The sequence below is a fragment of the Pseudorasbora parva genome, chromosome 14 (assembly GCF_024679245.1).
Source record: "Pseudorasbora parva isolate DD20220531a chromosome 14, ASM2467924v1, whole genome shotgun sequence".
Classification (NCBI taxonomy): domain Eukaryota; kingdom Metazoa; phylum Chordata; class Actinopteri; order Cypriniformes; family Gobionidae; genus Pseudorasbora; species Pseudorasbora parva.
The window spans coordinates 17,373,429-17,389,313 of NC_090185.1; the positions used below are offsets into that span (position 1 = coordinate 17,373,429).

Genomic DNA, 15,885 nt, shown 5'->3' on the forward strand with positions numbered 1-15,885 from the left:
AAGCGCTTTAATTGGCCGGTGTGTGTGCATTGTGTGTACTGGTACATTTCATTTTTTCCTAGTATTGAATAATTCAGTAGCAAGCAGTGTATTTTAACAACAGTGATGAATATATATGTCTGCTATAGTGAAACTGTACCGTTCTAAAGGTTAATATGAATAATAATTTTATGTGAGTGTGTGCAAGTATAATACGAGATCTGCCAAATAATTGAGAATGTGATGTCTAAAGTTGTTTTACTGAATTTTAATTGTATTTGTATATAAACTTTGTGTGTTTATGTGTAATTATTAATAACATAATAAGAATGATGCTACTATGTGTGCAATAGAAAACTTAAGTACTTTAGAAAACTTTTTTTTTTTTAATCAAGAACAATGTGGCATCAAAGTTTTAATAAGTCTGTTTGACTATATCAATATTAATAGAGAAATTTTTTCATAATATATGTAAATTATCAAAATATTAAAAATGATACTATTTAATACATGAATTCACATTTATATATGCAGCGTATCTGTATTTAAAAAATATATATATTTAATTGCAATCTGTAATTTAGGTTATATTTAAAACCATTATTTCAAGTATATGTTTACAATCCATAATTTATATTAAAACTGCGAGCGTGCGGGTTTGTGTGTGTGCTGTGTATATATACAAACCTTTTTAAACATTATTTTATTTTATTACAATCCATAATGTATTATTATTATTATTATTTAAAAAAAAATGACATTAAATATTATTAATAGAAAATAAATTAATTAATAAAAGTAATACATTTTAATACCATTTCTTTTTCATTACAATCTTAAATTGTGTTAAATGTAAGTAGGTAAACGTATGTGTATATGCATATCTTCTATTTTTATTATACATATTATATATTTGAATACATATTATAATGCTTTAAGTATACTAAATGTGATGGTATGTGATTTTCAGCTGTGCCTCCGCCGCCCCCTCCTGGTGGAGTGGTGATGATGCAGTTGAGCGTTCCTCCCGGCCAGCAGCCGAGAGCCCCGTCTCCACCGCACTGGAAACCAAACCGCTACTACAAACCCAGCGATCATCCCCCACAGGACGCCTCGCAGGTACGAACATCTGCTCAGATCCCATGTGACGCCATTCTTACACGACGCAACGTGCATGACCCCTTTCTGTCTCTCTCTCTCTCTCTCTCTCTCTCTCTCTCTCTCTCTCTCTCTCTCTCTCTCTCTCTCTCTCTCTCTCTCTCTCTCTCTCTCTCTCTCTCTCTCTCTCTCTCTCTCTCTCTCTCTCTCTCTCTCTCTCTCTCTCTCTCTCTCTCTCTCTCTCTCTCTCTCTCTCTCTCTCTCTCTCTCTCTCTCTCTCTCTCTCTAGAATAATCCGCAGCAGCTGCTAAGCCCCTCGCCATCTCCGGTGCAATCTCCTGTTCCTGCCCATCTGGTCAGTCTGAAGGGTCCTCGTCCTGGCCACGCCTCCTTTCCCATCATGCCCCAGTTTTCCCGTCCTTACGCCCCAGGCCAAGGTGAGCCAATCGGAGGGATTCTAAACCGACTAGCTGGTTATTTTTGGTTTATATCTTGGCATATCGTGGTGCATTTTGGTGTAACGTTCATGTCGGTGTGTTCACAGGTGATGGCAGGTATCCTCCTCTGATTGGGCAGCCGCTCCAGTATAACCCTCCCATCAGACCCCCACTAATGCACGGCTCTCATGTGGTCAACCACCACCATCATCATCATCTTCATCACCACCAGGTTGAACACACACACACACACACTGCTCTCACACTCATGTTCAGGTGATCTAACAACATTAATGCACATCTAGCATCATCCTCATAACCATCGTCATGTTAAACACGGGAGTTTCTTGTTCTTCACGCGCATCAGCTCACGTTCAGCTCTTCCTCAGGGTCCTGTGGGTATCCGGCACAGTGGGCGCATTCGAAGACCCCCAAAGAAATCACTGTCTACTGACATGAGCACTGGAGAAACGGGTACGGACATTTTACATTTTGAGCAAATGTAAAGACCCTTTCACATCAAAAGTACATAACAAGCCTCAGGTAACATTTACTTCCCCAATAAAAACAAAAAAGTATTTTTTGCATATAGTTTAACTGAATCATTAATGGTCAGCAGCAATACATCGGTCAATAAAGTGAGATTGAATGCATAAAAATATTTGATTTATTTAACATATTTAATTATTGGAGTTTTGCATAGTATTCTGATTTTACATTTCACAGATTTGATTAATTTTGAGGAATACCGAATCGGGTTTTTTTGTGCAAATGAGATTAAATCCACGCTAGAACTACAATAACCATCATGTTTACATGGTTACGACTCCACTCTTACGATTTATCTCAACATGAGGACAGGAGAGCTGTCAGTCAATAAATGGGAAAATAAAATAACTTATTTGAAAAAGTAACTCAGGATATTTTGTTGTAAATTTTAAAAGTAATGCATTACTTTACTAGTAACTTGAAAAAGTAATCTGATTACGTAACTCAAGTAACTTGAAAAAGTAATCTGATTACGTAACTCAAGTAACTTGAAAAAGTAATCTGATTACGTAACTCTAGTTACTTGAAAAAGTAATCTGATTACGTAACTAGTTACTTGAAAAAGTAATCTGATTACGTAACTCTAGTTACTTGAAAAAGTAATCTGATTACGTAACTCTAGTAACTTGAAAAAGTAATCTGATTACGTAACTCTAGTAACTTGAAAAAGTAATCTGATTACGTAACTCTAGTTACTTGAAAAAGTAATCTGATTACGTAACTCTAGTAACTTGAAAAAGTAATCTGATTACGTAACTCTAGTAACTTGAAAAAGTAATCTGATTACGTAACTCTAGTAATTTGAAAAAGTAATCTGATTACGTAACTCTAGTAACTTGAAAAAGTAATCTGATTACGTAACTCTAGTAACTTGAAAAAGTAATCTGATTACGTAACTCTAGTAATTTGAAAAAGTAATCTGATTACGTAACTCTAGTAACTTGAAAAAGTAATCTGATTACGTAACTCTAGTAACTTGAAAAAGTAATCTGATTACGTAACTCTAGTAATTTGAAAAAGTAATCTGATTACGTAACTAGTAACTTGAAAAAGTAATCTGATTACGTAACTAGTTACTTGTAATGAGTTACCCCTCAACACTGGTCATGACTAGCCCGAGCATGAAAATAAAATGTTCAGCATTTCCATTTTATTAAATGGTTTTATTTAGTTGAACCTTTGAGGATTTTTGTTTTTGTTTTGTTTTTTTCAATAACATATTCTTTGTGCGTCCAGACACCGGCCGTGTTTTGGAGGTGACGGACCTTCCGGCTGGCATCACTCGAGTGGAAGCGAACTGTATACTGGCAGAACTGAGCAAAGTCGGCGCTCTCATAAAATGGCTGCCCGAACCTCCGTCCCCAAACCAATCAGAGGGAGCGGACATTACGAACTCTGACCCTCCCAAACCTCCCCCTCATGACCTGGCGTCCACTTACACCATCCTGGCCTTGTTCCCGTCGAAGTACGCGGCTCAGAGCGCGCTTCAAAAACTCAACAGCTCCATCACCAAATTCAAACTGAGAACTAGCAAGGGACACAATGAACAGCACACGCTCGCCAGATCCAGCTCTCAGTGAGGCCACGCCCCTTCCCTCTGTCTCCACCAATCACCACCATTGCCTCAGGCTCACTTCCTGCCATTTCAGTCATGCCTTCCTGGTTTTGTTTGTTTTTTGTTTTTGCACCACTATGGCTTGATTCAAACGGGTTTGTTACTTTCGAATGGGGTTTTCACGCTAGTTTGTTTTCAAAAAAACAAAAAAAAGAGAACATTTCGAATGTTGTAGTTGAATTGTTCTTTCACGGTTTCAGACGAATTTGAATTATCTAGCTTTATTATATAAACGAAACCAAAACAAAGGCAAATGAGATGTTTGGCTTATTATTTTTGTTCAGTTTGAATATATATCAGGATTGCAAAACTGAAACTGGAGGATGTTTTTTATCGCAAATGTCTCAAAACCCATCATATTGTTCGTACAAAACGGTTGCTCATTTTTTTTTGTTTAACGAATAGAAACAAGCAACCAAACATGTTACAACTGACCCATGAACATGAAGACGGGACACAAGGGAACACTTCGACCTGTGCCTTTGAGCAAGGGCGCGTTGTTTACGCTGAACTATGACTAAGCCAGAAAAACAACGTCCAAAAATTCGTAATTTATACTGTAGCCGAATCCAAATAAGCAAGTCATTTTGTTGTTGGTTTTTTTTTTGGCCGAGTGCCATTTTTTGGCTCTCCAGTATGTGTACTGAGTGTTTTTGAATTTTTAACTTAATTTAAACGTTGATGGAAACGGCACAGTGGCCAAACGGAAGGTTTTATTGCTTTCTTTCTCATTTCCTGTCTTTGGGGCGACGGACAACAGTCCATTTATGGGTTTTTAGAATTCTTATCTTAAATAAAAGTCACTGGAATAAAGGTTTGCACTCTCTCGGTTACGTCTTTTCCCCCTCTTTCTCTTTCTTGCGTTTTTTTTTCCCCCCCTCATTTTATTTGGGTTGCAAGATGTGTGGACAATGAAAGGCTGTAAAATGTTTGCTGGAGCAAGTTGTTTTTATCTCAGTTTGAAACCAATAAATGTTTACACATAACGGTTTTTCCACATCCCAAATGTTTTTATTGACTATAAAAGGCAAATTGGATTGACAATTTTTTGGGGGTTGGGGGGGGGGGGGTGAAATGTGTATTTATAAATTTAAATAATATACATTTTAAAATGAAAAATACATTATTATATTTTATTTGCATATATCTACTTAAAATAATTGTATACATTTTAATGATGTATTTATATTTTATTTTTTTATGTCTTGCAGATGTAACAACTATACACTTCTTGTCATAATTTATAATAGAATATATTACAATTTCAATATTATACTTGTAATTCATTAATATTATAATTGCATCCTAAATATGCACATTATATAGCCAAAATGTTTGGGACATCTGCCTTTACATGCGCATGAACTTTAATGACATCCCATTCTTAATCCGTAGGGTTTAATGTGAAGTTGGCCCACCCTTTGCAGCAATATAAGCTTCAACTCTTCTGGGAAGGCTTTTCACAAGATTTAGGAGTGTTTATGGGGATTTTTGACCATTCTTCTAGAAGCGCATTTGTGAGGTCAGTAACTGATGTTGGAACAAGAAGGCTTGGCTGAGTCTCCGCTCTAATTCATCCCAAAGGTGTTCCATCGGGTTGAGTTCAGGACTCTGTACAGGCCAGTCAAGTTCCTCCACACCAAACCCCCGTATCCATGTCTTTATGGACCTTGCTTTGTGCAGTGGTGCGCAGTTATTTTGGAACAGGAAGGGGCCATCCCCAAACTGTTCCCAGAAAGTTGCCATGAAATTGTCCAAAATGTCTTGGTATGCTGAATCATTAAAAGTTCCTTTAAATGGAACTAAGGGGCCAAGCCCAACCTCTGAAAACAACCCCACACCTCCACCAAACTTTACACTTGGCACAATGCAGTCAGACAAGTACCGTTCTCCTGGCAACCGCCAAACACAGAATCTCCCATCGACTTGCCAGACAGAGAAGCGTGATTGGTCACTCCAGAGAACACGTCTCCACTGCTCTAGAGTCCAGTGGCGGCATGCTTTACACCATTGCATTCGACGCTTTGCATTGCACTTGATGTAAGGCTTGGATGCAGCTGCTTGGCCATGGAAACCCATTCCATGAAGCTCTCTACACACTGTTCTTGAGCTAATCTGAAGGACACATGAAAATTGGAGATCTGTAGCTATTGCCTCAGCATGCGCTGACCCCGCTCTGTGATTTCTTTTTTTTTTTATGTGGCCTTCCACTTAGTTGCTCATGTTCCCAGTTGCTTCCACTTTGTTATATTACCAACAGGGTTCTAAATTAACACCCGCCAAAGGCCGGTTCAAATTCATTTTGACTGGTGTTGATAGAAACTTACTAGCCAGTTTGGCCGGTGATGCACGAGACATTACATGCATGATACATAAGGCTCTGTTCTTGGTCATTTACGGTCATTTATCCCCCTGGCAGCACTGCCTACATTTCCCATGAACACGGTGCCGTAATGCTACGCGTTGACATTTCATACGGCCATTGGCTGCGCACAGTTTGCAACCTTGTCCGGGACAAGTGGATTGTGAAAAAACAAAAAACAAAACTGTGATTGGCCAATTCCATTGTAGATATCTACAAACATCTGTGATTGGCTACATTACTCACAGAAGCGAAAACACATTGGATATGTAATCATTTGAAGAGTCCAAATACAGATGCACACTGGATCATTTGCTAGCTCCTTTTCGCTAATAATATGCTTACATATTTTTGGCGAAATGTCTGAATGAAATCCTCTAACGAGGATTACATATCCTAGACAAGCAGTTATGGGCAGCGTTTCCCTCTTAAAGCTACACTGTGTGATTTTTTTTCCCCCATCTAGCGGTGAAAAGGTATATAACCATCCAGTGAATAATAAGCGGTGACTCATTTCTTTCGAAGGCTGCGTCCTCCGGAGGACACATCCTGTGTAGGATGCAGTATACGGAGTGTCCTCAATCAGAATTAAACGAGACGTCCTTCGTAGGACACACAGGCAGGAAGTATCACGTTGCTATGACAACACGTTCAGCCTCGTTGCGCTCTCACGCCAGTTATATGAATGAAAATTGTTCATAACTTGAAAATGACTATGAAATGTTTCTTGACTTGACAGCAATGTACTGTTCTAAACATTTAAAAGAGCACTAAACAGTTGTAATGCTGTTAACCACAACAATCTGTTTGAGATAATTAAGCTTAAAAAACAAAAACAAGCTTAAACTACTTAGATTTAAACACCACACCTATGCTTGCATGTATATGGCGGTGGTGCCGTTTTTTCATATATATATATATATATATATATATATATATATATATATATATATATATATATATATATATATATATATATAATTTATTTATTTATTTATTTTTAAATGACGGTTGTTAACGGCGACGCAAAGAATTGTGGGTTATCTCCAGCCGTGAAGGATACACCTCATGCACACTCCGAATTCCTGTGAAAGAAGGTCGCATTCGAAGGTCGCATTTGGAGTGTTCTTCTCACTTTTTTGAAATGAGACGGCCTTATGACGTATGCACCCTTCAAATGTGACCTCTGGAGAACGCAGCCTTCTGAAATGAGACACAGCTATAGTTTTTTCCTCTCAATTCTGATTTCGTTTGAACTCCTACGGTGGCTGATTTAGTCCAAGATTAACATGGCAATCCCTCTCTTCACATTCGACACGGTGTCATCAAGTGTTAAAACGCGAAAGGCGAAGCTTGAATTTATGGGTATGTCCCTCTTTGGCTAATGTACTTTCAAGATGGAGGAGCAAGATGGAGGAGCAACATGGCGACCAGCATTCAAACCCTCACCGGTATGTATTTTCAATGGCATATTATAGACTTACGAGAATATTACTTGAAAGAAGTAATATTCTAGAAGAATATTAATGAACTAGTTATACTAGTAATAATTAGTTCTTAATCTAAAAGAACTAATGAGCACATATATATTTTGAAAGAACTAAGTGTTTTTAGCTAAGAATAAACTAAAAAAGTTACTCAGTGTAGCTTTAAAGCAGAAGCAGCAGCAGGTTAGCTGTGGTTTGACTGAGAAAATTATCAAGCGATGTCCATGGGGTCCACGTGGACAGGCCTCAAGCAAGTGCTATTTAAAGGTTCTTGCACGTAATTTTCACAACTCAAACTACTCCAAATAAAAAACTCCACTTAGTATTTTGAAAGTTCTATGTTTTTGTATTTTAGGCTAAAACAGCTTTAATAACGTCCAGGGCAAAATACTTCAATTGCAGAAAGAAAGAAAAATACTATCACGTAGCTTCGGTTAGGCTAAATACGTTCAATATCGTGAATCACACTTATAGAAACAGAAACAAGGGGGAAGGCGCTAAGAGAGAGAAATAATAAATAATCGGCTACAGGTCTATAGTCATTATTGTGCGAGTGTGGGTTTGCTGAATGTTGTCAAAGTTCTTGGCCCTCATTCCCATGATCCTGAATCCAGATCCACAAAAACGGATGTTTAACTTCAAAACTCCACATAGACCTGCTCTGACAGGCAGCGGAGACGAACAGGATGTTCAGTCAAGCCCGGATTACACCGGAGGATCCGCGGAGGTGTTTGTTCACATGCCTGTCTGATATCAGACAAAGAAACGTGTGCTTTCATTCAGACATCCAGCGGAAGAGCCTGACACAATGTGGGCGGTAGTAGCAGAGTAGCGCTTGATCTGATGCAGGTACATGCTTCTGTGTGTCTGATGAGGAAACTTAAACCCTCCTGGAATTTTAAAACAGGAAATAGGCCTACTGATGAATGTGTTTGAATGGTCTGTTAGGATTATAAACGTTTATACAACTTTACCACAGTGATGACTGCATGGGTCAATGACAAGATGTCAGAATGATAAATAATAAAAACAAATCGTTTAAAAATCTGGTTTAAAACACACGTGCCATGTTCTTAATGGCTAGTAATACTAGTGTGCATGTTGGTTTCAAATTACATGACATTTTAGAGCCACTAAACCTAAAGTAAAACTAAAGTAAAAAGTATTAAAATGCAATCTTTTGCTGAAATTACTTTGATGAAACTTATAGGGACTTTCCATAGACATACTGTTCAAACTGTATATTATATTGCCCTGCATTACCATCACAGGAAAAAATAAAAAATAACATATGTTGGTCTGATTTATAATCTGTTCTCCTCATGGAGACATCCTCACGTTTGACAAGCATACACACACACACACACACACACACACACACACACACACACACACACACACACACACATATATATATATAGGTGCTGGTTGTATAATTAGAATATCATCAAAAAGTTGATTTATTAGGAAAATTTTAAATTCAGTATCTCAGAAAATTTAAATATTACTAAGACCAATACAAAGAAAGGAATTTTAGAAATCTTGGCCAACTGAAAAGTATGAACATGAAAAGTATGAGCATGTACAGCACTCAATACTTAGTTGGGGCTCCTTTTGCCTGAATTACTGCAGCAATGCGGCGTGGCATGGAGTCGATCAGTCTGTGGCACTGCTCAGGTGTTATGAGAGCCCAGGTTTCTCTGATAGTGCATGGCCTTCAGCTCTTCTGCATTGTTGGGTCTGGCATATCGCATCTTCCTCTTCACAAGGATAGGTGAGTTTGCTGGCCAATTAAAGGGGTACTTCAGCGCTGGGAAGATGAATCTGTTTTTAAACTGGGTCATCAATGTAGTAGAAATGTGAAATTATTTTTGAATTTGGTGACTTCTAGACTGAGAAAAGACAGAAAATGTATTTTTGTCTCATGGGGATGAAAGACTACAATTTAATTGACAAATTGGTCGTCTTTTGAATTAAATATGTTTGGTCTGGAAACTCACCATAGACAGGGCTCAATCCGAGGGGCGGGATAAACGGTTGTCTTTCAAACTCCCTCTGCACGCGATAGGATAGCGCTACCACCAACCACGAAGATGAAACAGAGCTTGTTGATAGATTAAACATTCACCGTATCCGGTCGGCAAAACTCCGAACACATCTTCCCTTTTTAAGAATGACTTCAGTGCTTTTCTTTGTTCTAAAAGCTTAACTCTAACGCCTGTTTCACAACAAAAGTGTGAGCAGCACTTCAGCGTAACTACACCATGACTGCAGCTGCAGACACAAGAGAGTATTCCCACTGGAAGCGTTGGTGCAGCGTCACAGCAGCGGCTCCCACAATGATAGAGCCTATAACTGTCTGAGTATTAAATACTAAACTAAACTAAAATATTATATTTTCTGGTTAGTTTACTTTACTTTTTATAATACTTTCACCCAAACTGAATAATTAAAACAAGTTTAAATGGGTAAATCTTCTACAGATGATTTTTATTGTTTGTTTTCTATAATTACATACGCCAGTTATTGTTAAAACAAACCACATGTGCTTCCTGTGTGCATTTTGAGCGCTTTTGTGATATTATATTTATTTTGTCCATCAAAAGTGTGCTTTCGCTTTACACCGTGACTGCAGCTGCAGACAGAGAGCCTATACCTGTCTGAGTATTAAATACTAAACTAAACGAAAGTTTGTTATATTTTCTGGCTAGTTTACTTTATTTTTTATAATCATAACCATACTTTCACCCAAACTGAATTATCCAAAAAAAATCTGCCACAGATATTTTTTATTCTTCGTTTTCTTTTCTGACATACTCCAGTTATTGTTCAAATACACTACACGTGCTTCCTGTGTGCATTTTAGGCACTTTTTGTGTAAAATCACATTTATTTTGTTCTTTAAAAGTGTGCTTTCACTTTAATTGAGCGTCAGGAGCGTCAGCAGCGCAGCAAAAATAGGCTTGCAACCGAAACCCCCGCTTCACTGCTGCTCACGCGACGCTCCTGCTTGACGCTCCTGCTTGACGCTCCTGCTCCCGGTGTGAATGCACTCATTGATTAACATGGGCGCCGGAAAAAATACGCGCTGCTCACGCGCCACTCAAGGCTTGCGGTGTGAAACGGCCGTAAATCTTCCAGAGTCGCGGACAAAGCTGATTCGAAAGACTGCCGTTCGCCAGTTTCTGTGTTTACTAGAAGCACGCAAACGCAACTCGGCCGTCGTCATTATGACCCCGCCCACCGACTCTATACACGATGTGAGTTAGGCGATTACAGCTCAGAAGGGTATTGAGAGTTGCTAGACGACACTCGCGGGCAGATTAGATTTGCTGCCGCTAGGGTGCGTCTAGATTTCTAGGCTAGCTGTTAGCATCAACTGCCATATATCATTTTAAACAGGAGAATTTGAAGTTTCCATCTAACTCATTCAATGTCCCAATTTTACATTTATTTATTCTGAGGATGGATTAAATTAATATAATTTTAAGAAAAACGGCAGCAAAAATGAGGTATTTTTACTGTGAACTCAAACAAAACTTCATAAAGTTTGGCTTTTTTCCTTTAGAAAGTTATGCTTGGTTGTTTTAGACTTCCAGATGAAATTTTGTCTACATGCAACAATTCCTTTAGCAAGTTATAGCCATTAATTATAATATTATTCTAGGCGTTTCTAGGTTTTTGAGTGAAAACAGGTGTATTTTATTTACTGATAATGTGTCCCAAAAAGCTCAAAGAGTAAAGTAAATAGATTGTTATACAATAACAACACTGAAAAAAAACATTTTTCTTTAGAGAAATATATTATAATTTGAACATGAAAAACAAATGCAAACAATATAACAAGTTGTGACAACAAACCGTGTAATAAAATATACTGAGGCTACGTTTACACGTGGGTGGCTATTTTCATAAACGGACATTTCAACCTCTCCGCAAATAATCTCCAGGTTATTCAGGTACTGGATGCTTTGGCACTGTGTGCAGGTGCCAAGTCCTGTTGTAAAATTAAATCTGCATTTCCATAAAGTTGGTCAGCAGCAGGAAACATAAAGTGCTCTAAAACTTCCTGGTATATACGGCTGCGTTGACCTTAGACCTAAGAAAACACAGTGGACCAACACCAGCAGATGACACGGCACCCCAAACCATCACTGACTGTGGAAACTTTACACTGGACCTCAAGCAACGTGGATTCTGTGCCTCTCCTCTCTTCCTCCAGACTCTGGGACCCTGATTTCAAAAGGAAATGCAAAATTTACCTTCATCAGAGAACATGGATCACTCAGCAGCCCTTTTTGTCTTTAGACCAGGCGAGACACTTTTGACGCTGTCTGTTGTTCAAGAGTGGTTTGACACAAGGAATGCGACAGCTGAAACCCATGTCTTGCATACGTCTGTGCGTAGTGGTTCTTGAAGCACTGACTCCAGCTGCAGTCCACTCTTTGTGAACCTCCCCCACATTTTTAAATGTGGGGAACAATAACCAGGGTGCGGTTATCCCTATTGTTTGTACACTTTTTTTCTACCGCATCTTTTCCTTTCATTCGCCTCTCTATTAATAAGCTTGGACAGAGAGCTCTGTCAACAGCCAGCCTCTTTTGCAATGACCTTTTGTGTCTTGCCCTCCTTGTGCAAGGTGTCAAAGGTCGTCTTTTGGACAACAAGTCAGCAGTCTTCCCCGTGATTGTGTAGCCTACATAACTAGACTGAGAGACCATTTAAAGCATTTAAAGCCCTTTGCAGGTGTTTTGAGTTCATTAGCTGATTAGAGTGTCTTCCAGGTGTCTTCAATATTGAACCTTTTCACAATATTCTAATTTTCTGAGATACTGAAATTGGGATCTTCCTTAGTTGTCAGTTATAATCATTCAAATTAAAAGAAACACACATTTGAAATATATCAGTCTGTATATAATGAATGAATATCTTGTACAAGTTTCAGTTTTTGAACGGAATTAGTGAAATAAATCAACTTTTTGATGATATTCTAATTATATGACCAGCACCTGTATATATATATATATATATATATATATATATATATATATATATATATATATATATATATATATATATATATATATATATATATATATATATATATAATTTCCTAGTTCCCCGCCTGGTCTGCATCTATCAAAGTGGTCCAAGGAAGGAACAATGGTGACCATGGTTGGCCAAGGCTCATTGATGCACGTGGGGAGCGAAGGCTGGCCTGTGTGGTCCGATCAAACAGACGAGCTACTGTAGCTCAAATTGCTCAAGAAGTTAATGCAGGTTCTGATAGAAAGGTGTCAGAATACACAGTGCATCTCAGTTTATTAAAATAATATCTGATAATATGTTGTATAATTTAATGCATGTACAACATATTATTATTAATAATCATATAATTTCAATGTTTTAAAACGCTAAAATAATAATGCAAAATATTTTTTCAAATATTTCATAATTACATTGACCAATTATTAGCCTACTATATTACATAGAACCACAAAAATCTCACATTTACATTTAATACTTTTAAGAACATATCAAAGAATTTCAAAGATTTAAGTCATTTCATTTCTGAATTACTTTAATAGTTTCGTACAAACAAATAAACAAGAATTACGTCATTGACCCTTAAATAAAATAGAGGCACTATATTTATCCTCCTCTGATTAAAGCGACAGCAGAGAGACTGAATTCGCATGCACGGTACTTTACTGTAACTCTTCAACGAAACACCAGAGGGCGCCATTGTACTAACATTAATAAGGCGTTACGCCCGCTGTTTACAGCATAGGCTCCTGCACACTTTTCAATTGTACGTGAATAATATGAGAAACTGTAGAAGTAAGTGTTTCACGCGATATATTAATGTTACACGACGAATTTCGAGATATTTTGTGTTTTTTTTTTGTTTTGTTTTTTGTAAAATGTCTTAACTTTTGGCAGCAGAATCGTCATGAAGTCATGAAGACGAAGGACATCGATCCCGGTGTATGCCGTTGAGGTAGCCTATTTATGCATTGACATGGCTACATTTTATGCTCACTTTTATTTTCTAATACCATATACATATAGGCTTACTATCTTTCTCTAACACATTTAAGATTCATAACCTTTGTTTAGGCCATTGTTAAGATTGATAACCATTGTTTTATTGGACTATGTCTTTGTTTGGCTCAATTCCATGTGATTAAGACAGTAGGATACAAACGACCTCATCACTCAAAGCTAATAAGATTTTAATAACACTTCATTATTAGCTGTCTTAACAGTTTGTATGACTTAAAATTGTCTTTGCATATTCAAAATATGCTCTTTTTATTTACAAATTACACCAAAAATAAATAATATATTAGGACCATATGACTAATAACACTGTTTATATGAACGCAAAGTGTTTAAACCTCTATTCCCTGGTTTTCTGTCATATAATTGATGCCAGATGGAGAATTTGTCAGGACAAAATATGGGGCAGCGGCTCCTTGCCAGTCGTGAGCGAGTGTGTGTCCCGCATAAATTAACCGACAAGCTTGTCTTGCCATTAAAGCAGGTGTCAGGGAAGATGTTTGTATGGGACGAGATCAGAAAAGCGCTGTTTAGAGCTGAGATTAATCGGTTTGGGCCCGGACAGTGTTCACAGTCGGTATTTTTCAGGATTAAAATGCTGTCGTTTTGGATTTGATGGATAATTGTGCCACTCTGGTGGCCGTGGGCCCAGAGGAGGAGGACGAGGGTGTGATGACAGGCCAGCTGTCTTAAACGCTCCTGTCGGTTAGAGCCAATGGCAGGATGCGGTTTTACATGCCCAGACATGTTCACCTGATACTCAGAGTGGCCGATGTAATTCAGTTCTCACTGATAATGATGATAGATTTAAAAAAACATTTAAAATTCATCTCATTTTCTTCTAAATGTGATAGATAGATAGATAGATAGATAGATAGATAGATAGATAGATAGATAGATAGATAGATAGATAGATAGATAGATAGATAGATAGATAGATAGATAGATAGATAGATAGATAGAGTGAACCTGTCATTGTAATTAGTGTAGTGCTTTAGCTTGGCCAGGTAATTACTTGTAGCTTGACCTTTATGACCCTGTTGACCTTTGACCCTGGTTCCCCAGGGATCACATGTCAACTGGCCACCTTGCTGTGGGACAGCAGAAGCATCTCGCTCACAGCTGTCCAGGAACGTGCATTTCAGCACACAGCTGAATATAAACTGATGATCTACAAATTCAGTTCAGGAATAAAATATTACGCATTTAATAAAAGGAATAAATTCATTTGAAAAATGAACCACATACAAACAAAGCTAGGAAATCCACCATTAGTAGTGTTGTGGTCAAACTGAGTCAAACATTTTAGATAATATTTCATAAAGACTCCATATAGCACCATAGCACCATATATATTTTTACATGTTTCATGATTTAATTGAATAAACAGCCTTTAAATCAATTGTATTTTCCACACTTCTATCTGTCTATCTATCTATCTATCTATCTATCTATCTATCTATCTATCTATCTATCTATCTATCTATCTATCTATCTATCTATCTATCTATCTATCTATCTATCTATCTATCTATCTATCTATCTATCTGTCTGTCTGTCTGTCTGTCTGTCTGTCTTTAATAGATCCATCAGTTTGTGCTCTATGACTCAAATACTGTTACAAGCCCTTCATCGGGCCACTCCATGTTGCCATAGCGACGTGATGGAAGCCATCCCAGCTATACAATTTTTAGGGGGAGGGGATAATCATAAGAGGTTTAGGGCCAATTTTGGACACAGAAATAACCCCCCGCGCACACACTCCAGTGCCGAGGGTCCTGTTGTTCGGGGGCCTTTCCTTCACTCTAGGGGTCTTTCATCTCCCTCAAGGCCTCCACCTCATTGATATGTTTCTCCCTCTCTCAAATGTTGAACGACTATTGCTGCCCCCACCATCATCCTAATTGCTTTCGTCTGTCGAAGGCTTTCGTCATTTCTCCATTTCTTTGACTTCCTCTCCAACATTTTTGTCCCTTTTCAAAACCTCCAGATTCTTTGTGATGTAGTTCCCTTTTTTCCTTTTAAAGAAAGAATCTCATATGGGCATGTGGCCTCTCGGCTTATTCTGCAGGTCAGAGGTCTTAATTCACTTTTCCTGAAGGTGACCAGCAGGAGAGAAAAAAACGTATTGTTAATATATTATTTATTTACTTGCATTGATTTTTGAGGGGGAGGTCTCACTTAAATGTTTTAAAGGTTTTAAAAAATCAATATGAGCGTTAGGTTGTGGAAATAGCCTACATAGTTTTGTCAGCCATTTTATCTAATTTCCACAAAATTGTGTATATACACAGA

General features: G+C 37.8%; 1 protein-coding gene across 1 annotated transcript in view; it reads left to right on the forward strand.

Moving 5' to 3' along the window:
• Positions 1-4,677, forward strand: part of LOC137040237 (R3H domain-containing protein 1) — a 45,994-nt gene extending 41,317 nt beyond the window's left edge. Inside the window, 5 exon segments of the mRNA XM_067415703.1 lie at positions 950-1,098; positions 1,367-1,514; positions 1,622-1,746; positions 1,904-1,988; positions 3,300-4,677. Coding sequence (XP_067271804.1) covers positions 950-1,098; positions 1,367-1,514; positions 1,622-1,746; positions 1,904-1,988; positions 3,300-3,643 — 851 coding nt within the window. The 3' untranslated portion in view covers positions 3,644-4,677.
• The last annotated feature ends 11,208 nt before the right edge of the window (positions 4,678-15,885 follow it).